General features: G+C 36.5%; 2 protein-coding genes across 2 annotated transcripts; one reads left to right on the forward strand and one right to left on the reverse strand.

Annotated features, from left to right (window-relative positions):
* Positions 1–68: 68 nt before the first annotated feature.
* LOC132045778 (uncharacterized) lies at positions 69–3,945 on the reverse strand. Its single transcript, XM_059436359.1, has 7 exons — positions 3,652–3,945; positions 2,075–2,134; positions 1,907–1,989; positions 1,098–1,162; positions 985–1,018; positions 758–828; positions 69–642 (listed from the first exon to the last, which is right to left on the reverse strand). The coding sequence occupies exons 1-7, from the start codon at positions 3,926–3,928 to the stop codon at positions 552–554; spliced, it is 681 nt and encodes a 226-aa protein (XP_059292342.1). The 5' UTR covers positions 3,929–3,945; the 3' UTR covers positions 69–551.
* A 7,565-nt stretch (positions 3,946–11,510) lies between these two features.
* LOC132045775 (NAC domain-containing protein JA2-like) lies at positions 11,511–12,275 on the forward strand. Its single transcript, XM_059436357.1, has one exon. It carries the CDS (start codon positions 11,511–11,513, stop codon positions 12,273–12,275), a length of 765 nt encoding a protein of 254 aa, XP_059292340.1.
* The last annotated feature ends 3,513 nt before the right edge of the window (positions 12,276–15,788 follow it).

A 15,788-nucleotide genomic window follows, 5' to 3' on the forward strand; every position in this document is an offset into this window, starting at 1 on the left:
TATGAGTGTCTCATAAGCAACTATCCCCGCACCGAGTCATCCGAAACCAGTATTTTCGACGTGCAGTATTTTATGTGAAATCCACAAAAATTTCATCAAGTATTAGATCTGAATCAATAATTATAACAGTACAATGAGTAACGATCGAATCCTGGATCCGCGTCTGTCAACATACGAGCCCCAATACATAAAAAAGACAGGTGGCCGCGTTATTCTTCTTTTGTAACTATAGGGGTTCTCACCCAGACCTGAGCTTACCTATCCAATATCAACATCTTCTAAAGAAAAGAAAGAGCAAGATCTTTTGCTTTCAGTAATGCTCTCAGCTAAAGCTTAGGCTGTGTCTAGATTCTTTTAGCTAATGTGGTGTGTTAACTCGTATCAAGAAACCATCATCTGAAGGACCTACAGAGATTCATATTAATTCCTCAAACCATTTTCGTATCATTCAGAAGTAGGACAAAGGAAATGATCAAGGAGCTGGGAGAATTTGACAGCGGAGTGCCTATGTTGGACAAGAAATCTGGCATGCCAACCTCGAGCTCTTGGAATCAGTCATAACTATCTCTGCTTCTTCGCATAGCCTTCTTTTGTGACTGGGCCTTCTTATTGTCGAGCCTTTTGCGCTCCCCAATAGCAGCCCTTTTGTATAGAGAAAGGAGATTGGTCATTCCAGAAAACTAAAGTTTGCATAAGATACACGTATTTGGTCTGCAACAAGTGCAAAACGTACAGGCAATTGGTTTGAGAGGCTTACATCTTATTTATTTTTTTCACTTGCTCTTCGGATGGAGGTGGTGGTACATAAGAAGCAGCTTCAATTATAGCCTGCAATATTGAGATTAATGAGCAAATCATAGTACACCTATATATTGAGGAACAAATCTACTCACTGAAACATCATCCGACACCCAAGGATGGACTTCTAACATCCAATTGGTAGAAAGCGGGAACAGTCATATAAGGAATATTCCTTATGAGTACCTGTAATTTACTCAAAGCATCTTCGATGTTACCCCTGAAAAGAATAGTAGCACTCAATCAGCTCTGCGGCCTTGACTAAGCAAACAGATAAGAATATGGGTGAAGAGGCTAACTTCTGAGTTCTCGTCTTTGTTGAAGAGATCACAAGCTCTCCATCCTTGTTTATCCGATTCTTTTCCTGTTTAGGATATTAAAAATTTAGCTATAGTGTAAGGTGCAATAAATTAGATCATAATAAATATATGTGAACAGCAACAATCACTCACAACAAGAGGCATAATGAGCTTTTCACTAGATAGTTTTCCCCATGGAACCAATGAAATATATCCCATAGTCCGGCCCTTCCCAGGACCCCGCACATAGCGGGAGCTTAGTGCACCGGGCTGCCCCTTTTTTTTATCCCATAAAGGTTTGCTACTGTACATGATATAGAACAGTAAAATAATGCTTAGCATATAGCAAGTCCAGTAATTGGACTCGCATGCTAATCAGTATACTTCTATCACCTAATTATTAATCTAGATGCATGCAGGAAAGTTATGAAGTTATCAGAATCTGGTAAAGAATTACTGCAACCAGTCCATAGCCTATCGAAACCATATATTGCTATAAAAATAAACAGTGGCTAAGTGTCCCTTCAAAACATCATGCAATCGTGATAGAGAGCCTATTTGCTTCATAAGACCCCATAAGCGTTAGTGATGGTAAATAACTAAGGGATGACTTCTTGTCTCTTTCTTTCTACATATCACAAACCTTCTTGCAAGCGATGTAAAGTAGGGAGCCAACAATCGGACTTTAACATTCTAGTACCAATTAAAATAATAGCTAGTTGGATGAAATAAAAACTGCTACCTGATCAAGACCACCAAGTTATATTTATAGAGAGAACATAAACAATGAAAGAATGGTGTTAGCTCACCATTTGCAAAATCTTCTCTCTGACTCTGTCACTTAACCAATAAGCATTTTTAACATTGAACCGCATATCCACCTTGGTATTTACTGTAAAGATAGAAGCTTCTTGAATAAAAGATGGAAATGAAAACTTAGAAGGTAATCATATCTTCTGAAACAAGCTGCACCATACCTTTATTGACATTTTGACCTCCAGGACCTCCACTTCTTGCAAAATTAACAGTAACATGATCTGGACCAAAAAGATAGAACAAAGAAGAGCACCACCAAAGATAATTAGTTTTTCCATTTTGTTCACTGATATCAACAAATACAAGACATCCTGATCACGTTAAGTTGAATAATTAATCAGAAGCAACACTTCTTCCATGTGAAAAACTAAATCCAATTGAATATTGAAAACAAGAATATGTAATGACCAAGAGATCAACCATTTTCATTTTTCTACCCACTCCCCCTCTTCTATCCATCTTTCATAAGAGTAAGTTACAAAGATCATTTATAGGTAGAAACTTGGCCTTGCTTTGAGAAAATATGAATGAGAAAGAAAGCTTTTGATGAATATTAGCTAGTGCAAGTGGTTTTCGCCTTTTAACTGAGCAGAAGAGCCATATTAAGCAACTTCGCAAAGTAGCTGTTACAACTGCCTCTGTCCTAAGAAGTTAAAAAGGAACTCCAGAATAATCTTAACTGGGCAATAGTCTTTATAGTCCTACTCTACCTGTGGTCCAAATTTGATTAGTATCCCCATAGTCTGACATTGATATTATGCAATACAGAATCTTTTCTTTATCTTAATGAAGGTAGTTCCCCACTACCCACCGCTCTATACTTCACATATAAATTCCTAAAGTTACTCTGGTGAAAATCCTGGATAATTCTGAGACCAAGTAAGCAAAAACTTCAGACCCCAACCAAAAACAAACAAAACAAAACAAAAAAGCCACTGAAGAAGTAACACACTCAGCATAACACAGAACTCACTGATTGCCTTATCTGACAATCCAACTCCCACGCCGCGCCACCAGGGGTGGAGCTAGGTAGGCTCCAGGAGGTTCATCCGAACCCCCTCGATGAAAAATTACATTGTATATACAAGGTTAAAATTATTTTTTTGTGTATATAGTAGATGTTGAACCCCCTTGGCTTCTTTGTGTATTTTGAACCCCCTAGGTGAAAATACTGGCTCCGCCACTATAGCTTAGCCATGTGGACATCACTTGTAAGGTATTATATTTACATAATTGATTTCTAGAATGGCCTTTCATCAGTCAGTGCAAAAACATTACTTTTGCTTAACCCTATAAATTTATCAAGTATCGCCAGTCCCCACATGGAAATGGAAGTGAAAGGATATCAATCAATCAACTATGTCTCAATCACAACTAGTTGGATTGGCCAGGCCACTGGGACAATCTCAAAGTGAGATAATACACCAACTAATTTTAAGTACCAAATCTGCTTCAATGCTATACTTCTTATACTAGAGATACTTCATTTAGAAATGGACCTTAATTCTGTGAGAGACAAAAACAAACACTAAAATTTGCAAAAACGCGATAAGGTGTTTTATACATTGCTAATCTATGTCCTGACTAAGTACAGTTTTCAATTAATAAGAAAACAAAAAAAGGAAACCGCAAAATATAACCCTCAGGCATTATCAGTGCAAGTAATAAAATGATTCTCAAATAAAGTGAAAAATTGAATAATTTGTATGAGATTGAAAAAAGAGGGAATTGGTAATACCAAGAGTAATGTTAGGAATAGGATAATTTCCAGCAGCTTGAGCTCTCTCTTTGGCATCATATAACAGTTGTTGAACCTGTGCAAGTCTCGCCGGCGACTTCTTTCCGTCACCGTCGGATGACGCCGCTGCACATCTAACGGAACTAAAAGACAGACTCCGTTGTGATAAAACACGATTATCACTCACAACAACGCCTAACGGTGAGATACGAACAGTTGGGAAATGTATTGATGGACGGAATATTTCACGTACCAGAAAGGTTCTCAATGATGCCATTTTTCCGGTGCGATTATTTGAGGCCCAGCCCCTGATAATGGTTATACTTGAAGGAGGACAATTCGCACGAATGTCCTTATTTTGGGGTGGTCTTTAATTTTTGGCCCTCAAATTTAAAATCTTTAACTTTTGTCGCTAGCTAAAAGTTTTTTGGTTTCGGATTCGAACCCCCACTCATTTAAAAATTAAAAAAAAAATAGCAAAATTGAGTTTAGATTCGCAAGGCATAATTTGGCCTTCAAAACTCTGCCTTAGAGGTGGGTGGGGTGTGGTGTACTGTTGGCTTTTGTTTGAAGTTTATTGCCATGAGAAAATATGTCGTTTTAACTCTTAATATGTCCACAGAACCTGGGTGGGATGAAAAGCAACTACCATGGTATCCCTGTGCATGACAGTGTGGGTGTATGTTGATTTTTCTGGAGTTAAATTAAGTCTAGGTTGGAATTAAATTAAACCTCTGTTGCCGAAGATTAGTTCCTACTTCCGCTTGGAGAAGATATTACTTCCTTCAAAATGGGGGTGTGTTGATTTTTCTGGAGTGAATTAAGTCTAGGTTGGAATTAAATTAAACCTCTGTTGCCGAAGATTAGTTCCTACTTGGGTGTGTGTTGATTTTTCTGGAGTGAATTAAGTCTAGGTTGGAATTAAATTAAACCTCTGTTGCCGAAGATTAGTTCCTACTTCCGCTTGGAGAAGACATTACTTCCTTCAAAATTCTGCTTTAAGACAGAACTTTACCTCCAGGTCATAATTCTGTCTTAAGGCAGAGTTTTGAAGGCAAAGCTTTCAAAACTCTACCTTACGAATCCAAGCATCTGCCTTGCAAAATTCCTTCTTTTTTTTACTGAGCTGGGATTCTAGCTCAGAACCTTAGGGTATTAGGCGAAAGACAAAAATTAAAGACCACTAATTTGAAGGACAAAAATTAAAGTCTAGCCCCAAAGAAGGACAATCCGCGCAAAAAAAGTTTGAAGAAGTCATTTGCACTTTTGGCCCTATTTTGTGCCGGTCTTTAATTTTGTCCTCCAAAATCAAATTTATTTCTAAAAGACACAAGTTCACAAGTTGTGTCAACGCACTTAAAAGCCAGCTAGGTATAAGTTTGATTTTAAAGAGTAAAAATTTAAATACCGGTTCATTTGAAGGGAAAACCTTGCAATTATTTCTTAGAAGGCCACGATCTATTTGTTCATTTTCTAGTTTGACGAGCTTCTTCACATTTTTTGGGTTTCAATATGTGATTTCCTAATAATAATTTTTGTGGCCCAGTTTTGAGCAAAACATTCACTTCTAATTTGTTTTCAATTCTGTGAAAAGACAGGAATCCACTTGGAGACAAACTATGCAAAACTATGAATACGATTTTCTTCCAGAAATATATAGTTTATAGAAAGATAATCAATATACAAGGAGAAAGAGGTATTGATAGGAGAGGTTCACTGCCTCTTATATCATGATATGAAATAAGAATATTAATTGGCCGAAGTCAACTTTCAAAAGCTATTTCTTAAGACGAAGATAGCTCAAAATTAAACAAAGAGGTCAAATACTAGTTTTTCGACACATGTATTAGCATGTGCACGTCGAGTTGTATAGTACACATTTTTCAAAAAAAGTATAAATATTATTAAAATAACGTACTGACCAAATAATTATCCATGAAAAATAATATACAAGTCTCACATATTTATCATATAATGGTAATTTGCTTGTCGGTATTAAGATGTTAACATATCGTCTCAACCTATAAAAATGAAGAACCAAAATTTAATTTAAACATCTACATATTTACTTTTTGTGTAAAGTAATGCATAACAACTAATTCGACGAATATGTTAGGCATTCTACAAATTAGATTACATGTAAAAGGTAGTACATGATTGAATACTAACAAGAAGAAACGCAGATTTATCCTTCCAAATTACCTTATCGCATCCAGAACAAATGATGACGAGTGAAGAACGACACGTAAGGGAAAAAATATATACAAAAATGACAAGTACGTAGAACATTTAATTGTTTAGTGGTGAGTGCATGAATGATGAATCGCTTTGTCGTGATGTGTTTGACATCATTTCTTTTAAATATTTTTGGGTTCTCTAGTCAACATCATGTTTATGGGAGGTTTTACTGGGTAACGGAGTGACTCTTTGGCTTAAGTTAAGCATAATATACTCATCCGTCTCAATTTATTTGTCATGCTTTCATTTTTAGTCTGTTTCAAAAATTAATATCACTTTCTATATTTAGTAATTCTTTACCCCCAAACATCCTACATGTCATATTTAAGACCACAAAATTTAAAAGAACAATTTAATACATTACACATTATTAATTTTAAAAACATAATATTCAAAAGTCTTATTTATTTTCTTAAAATCTACGCCAAGTCAAACTAAAACAAAGAAAATGAAAGTGGAGGAAATAATAGTTATTGTGAGCTGTAGATGTTAAATTTTCTCCTGTTTATTTAAGAGCATGCACTAGATTATATATTAGTACCTCATAAATCAAAAGTTACGCAATTACAGACAATGTTAACGGATTATTTGATTGTTTATCTTTGCACATTCAGATTCAGCAATATCCAATTAGATTGAGCTTAAATTATCAAATCACTGACCTAATGATCAATTTTTATTGTTTACAAGAATTTGTACTCCAATAGAAAATTATACTGAATGAATCAGAATATACGTGCAACCAAGGAAACTAGTTAGGGGAAATAAGTGAAAAGCTCTAAACCTTCCTATTTACTCCCGCCGTTTCATTTTACTCATCGGCCGATGTTGACTTTGCACACTTTTTAAGAAAGCTTTTATTAAGGATGTATTTTACTAAACTAATCTTATTAATGATGTTTTAAAATTCTAAATTTGACTATTAATATTTTATGTAGGTATTTAATACTAAGGGTAGCATGAGAAAAAAGTAATAAAACTCTCTTGATTTGTTAAAATGGACAAGTAAAAAGAAAAATCTATTTTAGCAATAAAATTAAACTGAGAGTAGTATAAGTTTCTAATTAAGTCCTATGTAAGATTTGTTAGGATTTAAAATCCCAAATCCGACTTTTGTAATTCGGAGTGAAAGATTGGAGGTACGAATTTGGACCTTAAATACCAATCTCTACAACCTACTTACGTCGTGACGTAAGCGAAGAATAAATAACACACACGGTATTTATATGGTTCACCCTCAATGTGAGAGCTACGTCCACGTTGCTGCTGCAGATCTTATTAAAGAAGAAATATTACAAGTGTTTACAACACTCAACCTCACAACCCCAATCCCAATTACACTCAAGAATTTTTACCACAGAAAATTCTCTCAAAGACCTTCTCTTACTTAGGCCTTTCACTAAGAGTATTTCTCTTAGATTTTTCTCTCTTTGGGATGTGTTGTCTTCTTCAATTTTTGGTGTGTCTAGCAAATGAGAAAGCACTATTTATAGGTGTGAGATGAACCTATTGATGTCATTGTGACTCAAGCAAGCACTTGACAATTTGCCAAATACAAGGAAGATGTTTTCTTCCTTAAAACAAGGGAAGTGTTTTCTTCCTCAAAACAAAAGGAAGTGTTTTCTTCCCTAAAATAAGGGATGGACCCAACAAATCTCCCACTTGAAGACTAATTTTAATTTGTCTTCACACTTTGATCGATCTTGCAACAGCTCTTTCCTAGTTTCATATTTAGTTAATTGTTGTCAACATCACCACCGTTGTCGCATTAACATAACCTCGCAATCCGTTTCGATTTTCGAAAATCAGAGCCGAACTCGAGCTACCTTCGATATCCGAATATCCACTTCACAGATGATTGCTCATAAATTGACAATCATGTGCAATGTCCGGTATCTTGTCCATCTGCTTCTTCTCATCCTCGGTTGTCGACGACCGATTTTGACAACCGAAAGTCTCTCTCGGCTTGGCATCATGCATGTTGAACTTTTTGATAACTTTCCTCACATATTCTTCTTGTGAGCGTTTGATGCCCTCTTTCGTTGAAATCCCTTTGCAACCAAACTCCTTGCTTTATAATGCCTTCTTCCATTGGGTTCTTCCTTTATCCGATAAACCCATTTGTTTTGCAATGCCCTCTTATCCTTTGGCAATTCGGCTAATTCCCATGTATGATTTGCCGATAGGGAGTCCATATCATCTTTCATTGCCGGCCCACTTAGTCGATTCATCGACTTGCATTCTTTCATAACATTCCGGCTCACCCTATCGAAACAGTAGAATGTAGTTGAGGGATGGAGAGTACCGTGAATCGGCTTCGATCTGGATGATCTACGCAGCTTCCGTGATTGGCGTTGATTTGTTTTGAGACCCGCACTTTTACCGCACCTTCTCGGATTTTGTTCCTGCCTTTCGTACCTGGCCGCGCTCGTGTCGGAAAGTCCTCAAATCGACTATTTCCGATTCCTTGTCCCCGACATTCTGAATTTTTTTTGCAACTTGTCTTTGTACGGTACCCTCTTCATTGAAGACAACATTCCGTTCGGATGATCTTCCGATTTTGTTCATCCCAAAATCGATAACCAAGCTCGGTGTCACCATAGCCAATAAAGTAACACTTCTTTGATTTTGGATCAAGCTTGCTTCTAGCCGTATCATCATTATGAACATATGATAAGCGGTAACACTTTCGAAATGAAAGATTTAATTCTTGCCACTTTTCGGGAATTCCGAAATCCAAGGAACCGACTTGGTCCTCGGTTAATTAAGAAGGCCGCGGTATTGATCGCATCCCCGAATGTCTTGGGCGATCCGAGTGTATTCTTACCGAGCACGCTCGTTCAACGTTCGGTTCATTCTTTCGGCTACTCCATTTTGTTGCGGCGTTCCAGGAATAGTCTTCATCATCTTGATTCCATTATCGGCACAATACCGTTTGAAATCACCATCAATGTATTCTCCGCCGTTGTCGGACCTCAAACACTTCAACTTGAGGTTTGTTTCATTCTCGACCATGGCTTTCCATCTTTTGAATACACTAAACACATCGGATTTATTTTTCATAAAATAAACCCACACCTTCCGGGGGTTGAATCATCAATGAAGGTCACGTAGTAGTGTGATCCTCAGAGAGGGAACGGTGGTAGGTCCCCACACGTCTGTGTGCACCAATTCTTTTCGACCTTCAACTCCCGCTGCATTTGAGAAGCTTACTCGCTTTTGTTTCGAGAATGCAGCTCTCACACGTATGAAGGTCCACCGTCTTCAGCTCCGGAATTAAGCCATTTGTCACTTCATCCTTACGGCTGATATGTCCCGGTACCGACAATGCCACAAATGCAGTCTTGTTTGTGTTGTCAACCACAAAAGTATCACGACAACTAGTCGTCATGTAGAGACAGACGACACCATAGCACCTTTTCGCCGACCTTCCAAGACCCATTACCAAATTGAGATCATATTCATTGACCTACCGAGATTGTTTCGCATCTTTGGAACATGTCTAACTTTTTGTAATCTTCCACGAGGATCCATTTGACATCTTCAAATTAATGTCTCCCGTGCCAACAACGTCTAGCGGCTCTCCATCGGCTAAATAAACTTTGCCGAGATTCCCCACCACGTAGTTTGTCATTATATCATGATGTGGGGTGGTATGAAAGGACGCTCTGAGTCAAGCACCCAGAATCATCCGATAGCAACAACGCATCGCCAATGTCTTCCGTAGCGAGCGTTGATTCCGGCCCCCCTTGCTGTCCTCTCTTCTTTGGCGCCCTGAGTTTTTCTTTGACTCCGGTTTTCCACGGTTCCAACACTCATGTGTTCGTCCGGTCCGGATTGACCCGCCATTCCTTGACTTCGATCCGCCCCCATTTCGGTTGTAGTTTCGTCAAAATTTCTGTACGTTTTCAACATTAAAAGCGAGAACTCGTCGATGCCTCTGACCGTCCGCGCACCTCCTCGGCAAGGATACGATCCCTAACATCGTTGAACTTTAGTTTGTTACCGTGAATTACTAACCGCTGCTCTCACTATTTGGTAGGGATGCCAACAAAATTAAGCTTGCACTTCATCATCAAAATCAATTTTTACCGATGACAATTGATTTACGATGGTATTGAATTCATTTACGTGTCAACATGAGCATTTTCCATCATCTTTAGATGAAATAGTTTCTTCATGAGAAATACCTTATTATTTCGAAGGTTTCTCATACATATCAGACAATACCTTCATCATATCTGCGGTGGTCTTCTCCTTTGCCACGTTGTGAGCAACGTTCTTCGACAGCGTCAGCCGAATGACTCCTAGAACTTGTCTGTCGAGGAGATCCCAATCTGCTTGCTTCATCTCCTCTGGTTTCGGACTCAGAGGTTCATGAAGTTTTCTGCCATACAAATAATCTTCAATTTGCATTCTCCAGAATGCAAAATCTGTACCATCGAATTTACCGATGCCGTGCGTCGTACCATCTTCGCCTCCCATCGTTTCTAAAATCACAACACAACCTGTTGCTCGATGCAGGTTGTTAGGATTTAAAATCCCAAATCCGACTTTTTAAGCAGATTCCCAGGAAAGATTGGAGGTCACAAATTCGGACCACTTAAATACCAATCTCCTTAGACAACCTACTTACGTCGTGATGTAGCGAAGAATAAATAACACACTATTTATAGTGGTTCACCCTCAATGTGAGAGCTACGTCCACGTTCTTCTTTGCGCATCTTATTAAAGAAGAAATATTACAAGTGTTTACAACACTCAACCTCACAACCCCAATCCCAATGACACTCAAGAATTTTTTACCACACAAAATTCTCTCAAAGACCTTCTCTTCTTAGGCCTTTCACTAAGAGTATTTCTCTTAGATTTTCTCTCTTTGGGATGTGTTGTCTTCTTCAATTTGGTGTGTTTAGCAAATGAGAAAGCTTCCCTATTTATAGGTGTGAGATGAACCTATTGATGTCATTGGTGACTCAAGCAAGCACTTGACAATTTGCCAAATACAAGGAAGATGTTTTCTTCCTTAAAACAAGGGAAGTGTTTTCTTCCTCAAAACAAGGGAAGTGTTTTCTTCCCTAAAATAAGGGATGGACCCAACAAGATTTATTTATGAATTAAAAATGAACCAATATACCTCCGGAATTATTGAAAGCGGTTGCCGCTCTTTACAATCATTTTTGAATTACAGATCCTCATTAGTCATTAATGATAGAAATTTTGATATAGAAAGTATAATCATCATAGGCTAGCCGCCAATTAGAAAATCCCTCCATCTAATTGGCTCAAAAGAAACCCTGATAAACATTCCAGAAAATACTCATGCATCGTGATCCTTCTCCACGTATCACTTCCCATCTCTATAATGGAAATTAGGAAGCAAATCATGCATGATAAATACGCTACAAAACCTAAAAACTGAAACCTTTTCTACTAGATTTAGGAAACAAAATGCTTTAGCTCCAAGTAAGAAAGTTATATAAATAGTTACTCTAAGAACCATTCTACCATTCACAAAGTAAGTTACGTTCTTCACCATCAAGAGTCTTACAACCTAACTAGCTAGGGTTTAAGGAACTACATTAATCTTTTGCCTCCATTCAATTCGCAGCAGTAAAACAATGGCAGTATACTCATGTGATCATCAAGCTAAGGGACCTTCTTCTCGACGTCCGATGGGCTATCGTTTTCACCCTACTAACAAAGAACTACTGAAGTATCTGTTAGGGTTTGTAAGAGACGAGCCACTTCCCGAGCAGTATCAACTCATGCAGCAGGTTGATCTTTACGCCGACAAGGAGCCATGGCAGATTTTTGATGAGGACACCAACAACAACACTCGTTACTTCATCACTCCACAGAAGAAAGAGAAACCTGAGTGGAAAAGATTTTCAAGAACAGTGGGGAAGGGAACATGGAAGCCACAAGGCAAAGGGAAAGAAGTGTTTGATAATAAAGGGAGACTCATGGGATATGTCAAGAGTTTGAAGTACATCCCGCGGGCTAACAAATTGTCGAACAACGCTAACGGCGAGTGGTTGATGACTGAGTACTCTCTGTATAATGGATATCTGGATGCTAAGGAAAGTAAGAAAAAGGGTTACGTAATTTGTAAGATCAAGAAGAAGGAAAAAACCGGTGATAAGAAAAAAGGAAACAATAGTAACGATGAAAATATGAAAGATGTTGAAGAATACATCGATTCCGTTCTGCAAGAAGAAGTTGAAGAAGACATTAATGCAAGAACATCGAATGATGATATAGGACTAGCTGCACAAGATGATTATCAGGAGAACAATATCGAATACCTAGAGGGAGACCAAGTTGAAGTCCATGTACTTGCTCTGTTAGACGATATTGATCTGGAGGCTCTCGACTTTGTGTAGATCTATGTTTTGCTACGTAGTTTTATTATAAGTTTGATCCCTAGATATTAATTTGATAAAGTCAGAAGCTTGTAAAATGTATCTCAATTTACGACTATCAATATATTCTGAACTTTTAGTTCTTACGTTTTTTTAACTTAAATTTGTAACTGGTGTACTTGCCGTTGTTAATTGCAGTAGTTTCTCATATTTTTTCGTTATTCCTGTTTTTCCTCTCTGAGATATATTACTTGTTTATTTGTGTCCTGCAATGGAGGCCATTGCAGCTAAGCTATATAGGGAGTATTAGTTTTAGCCGCTTGAGAAGAGCAGAGTGTGTGCGTATATGGAATCGATTTCACCTTCTGATGCTAGTGTCATCTAATTATTACTATAGTTCCTTTTAAATTTGGTAACTATATATAAATACAAGTAAATTCTAGTTCCAATCTGGACTGTACATGACAACAGATGGTATATTTAGCTGTAAATCAGCCTGGATTAATCTGAGACAGAGACCCAAAGCTTCCCTTACTTAGCTCATGTTGTGTTGCTGCTAGTATGGAAAATGAAGACCATCTTTTTATTAAGAGCATGATTGCCAGATCAGTTTGGCTTTTCTTCAAACAGATCTTTGGGATCAGGGGAATCCAAAATAATACTCCCTCTGTCCCAATTTATATGACACATCTCGCTTTTCTAGAGTCAAACCGCAATTAGTTCGTATGCCCTTGAAATATTTAAATATTTTAAATTATTGATTATTGTGACTTATATTACTTTTTAGGTAGTTTCTAACTATGTAAATTATTTTTCAAAAAGTCAACGATTGTATGTCCGAATTCACGGTCAAAATAAAAAAGTTTAACTCTCGAAATCCGAACTATGTCATATAAATTGAGACGGAGGTAGAGTCAGACAAATGGTTATTACATGGTGGATGGAGCAAGGCCAGAATATGTTGCGAAAAATGGCTCTACAAGTCCTACCTGCGCGCTATTGTTGTGTGGCAAATATAGCAGACTTGAAGATATTAGAATGTCCTCTAATAGGATATTCTAAACAAATTGCTCAACACATTATAATTCATAAACGGTTCCCTCTCGTTCCACCATTTATGAATTGGCTTCATCTTATTAGGGAACTGCTTGATATAACGTTCAACCAATTTTCCATACGGTTGCTGTGAAATGGTCCTTTCCTAAGAAGTGGTTGAAATTAATTTCGGACGGATATATATTCTAAGGGTAATACAGGTCCAACTGGAGGTGGGGGTATCATTAGAGATGATCAAAGGAGATTGGTTGCTGCCTATTCTCTTTCTTTTGGTACTGAAGCCAACAACACTGCGAGTGAAGCATGAGCTATGAGAACTGGAGGTGGGGGTATCTAGATTCTAGAGATGTTTCCTATGCTACCTGCACTTGCCTTTCCCTCACCGTCATTTCGTCCCGCTTAATATCTCGTTTTATATCTCGTATTTGGATCTCGACATGTCGATGATTTTTAACCGTGTGCATTTTGCTCAGAAGTTGGTGAGTTTATCATAAGCCCGTCAACCGGTTAAACCGGAACCGGACCGGTAACCGGTTACGGAACCGGCCGGTTTCCGGTTAAAAAACCGGAACCGCCACTTGGTTCCGGTTTAACTGTTCGGTTTACGGTTTCAAACCCAAAACGGGAACGGTCAGTTCAAACAGTCTAAAACCTTTTTTTTTTTTTAGTATATATATATATTATAGTATTTATTAGTGTATTGTAGGTATATTTACATATGTTATATAAGTTTATAAGTAAAGTTTAAATATTTATCGACTAATTTAAAGAAAGAAATAATACAAAGATATACTATATATATATATATATATATATATATATATATATATATATATATATATATATATATATATATATATTAGTTATATGCTTAAGCCTTAAGTTATACTACATATACCTAAAATATAGTAAGAATATACTTATTATATATATTATACTTAGGTTATATAACTTATATATATATATATATATAGATATATAATATAAGTTATAACTTATAAGTATACATATAACTTAAACATATATCTATATATATTGTTTAAGTATACTATATATACTTATAACTTATAATCTTATATATTATAACTTATATTTATAGCTTAATTTTTTTCTAAGTTTAAATTAAGCTATAAATATAAGTTATAATATATAAGATTATAAGTTATATATATATATATAGTATACTTATAACTTATATTTATAGCTTAATTTTTTTCTAAGTTTATAAATTCGTATATATGTATATATATATATATACATATACATATATATGTATATACTTATAAATTTATAATATATAATATAATGTATAACTTAAATATATATATATATATATATATATATATATATATATATTATAAGTATATTCTTAGTATATTTTAGTTATTTTTTAAGTATATAACTTTCTAGTTTTTAATTTAAGTAGATATATATTATAAGTATATTCTTAGTATATTTTAGGTATATTCCTAACTTAATATAAGTAAAAATATGAACACAAGTAAATAGAAGAAAGCTCAATGAGCCATATATTTTATTCATTCTTGGATAACATTTATTTGCAAGTTGTTTTTTTTTTAACTTGCAAATAATACATGAGTTGTAAAGAAATAGTAGAATAATAAAATCACCAATTGTGAATCATTTCGTTAATTTCCCCCATATCATATTCGGCCATGGAGATATCTTCAAAGTCTTCCATTTGGTCCGGTCCACTTGCTATCAAATCTTCAATTTCTTCCTCTTCGCCTTCCTCCGCTTCTAAGTTTTGGTTGCGTCGCTCCGATCTAATCCAATCGCGAATGCACACTAGTACTTGCAAGCTAAAGCCGGATAATGAGTGTCTATGGTCTCCAATTTGCTGTCTTCCTTGGCTAAATGCGCTCTCCGAAGCCACGGTTGATACTTGAACCGTAAGGATATCTCGAGCCACTCTTAAGAGTATCGGATGACTTGCCTTGTACTTCTTCCACCATGCTAAGACGTCCAATTCATCCAGTTCCTTGATATCCACATTTGGCTGCATCAAATAAAAGTTATATTCATCAAAGTTTGCACTAGAAGAAGGAGTTTTTGTGAATGTAAAACTTTTAAATGCGATAAACCCGACAAGCCCTTTTTGCTACTTTGAGAAGTAGTAGGGCATGGAGCAACGGATGTAGCACGTTCTTCCAAATTAGAATAATGAGTAAAAACTTTTCTAAACTCATCATCAATAGCGAGTTCGGCTTCAACTAAAGATGGTTGAACTCCCGCTTCAATTTCTAAAAAGGGAAAAGTATTCAAAACACACTCAAACTATGGCCAAATTTGCCATAACACACCTCAACTTTGCGGGGGTCCTATGACCCCCCTGGACTTATTTTTTGTGTATTATTTTCGCTTTCAACCGGACAAAGTCACTCAAACGAGTTTGAGTGTATGCACGCGCTCATAAAATTAAAATCAGACGGGTCATTTTCATTATTTTGGTTTCCA

The sequence above is a fragment of the Lycium ferocissimum genome, unplaced genomic scaffold, assembly GCF_029784015.1.
Source record: "Lycium ferocissimum isolate CSIRO_LF1 unplaced genomic scaffold, AGI_CSIRO_Lferr_CH_V1 ctg789, whole genome shotgun sequence".
Lineage (NCBI taxonomy): Eukaryota > Viridiplantae > Streptophyta > Magnoliopsida > Solanales > Solanaceae > Lycium > Lycium ferocissimum.

Coding starts and splice junctions, on each gene's coding strand:
- LOC132045778 (XM_059436359.1), bottom strand. CDS start 3,928: ATGGCATCATTGAGAACCTTTCTGGTACGTGAAATATTCCGTCCATCA. Junction 2,135..3,651: donor TATTCCTAACATTACTCTTG/GTATTACCAATT, acceptor TTTTTGGTCCAG/ATCATGTTACTGTTAATTTT. Junction 643..757: donor GTGAAAAAAATAAATAAGAT/GTAAGCCTCTCA, acceptor TCTATACAAAAG/GGCTGCTATTGGGGAGCGCA.
- LOC132045775 (XM_059436357.1), top strand. CDS start 11,511: ATGGCAGTATACTCATGTGATCATCAAGCTAAGGGACCTTCTTCTCGA.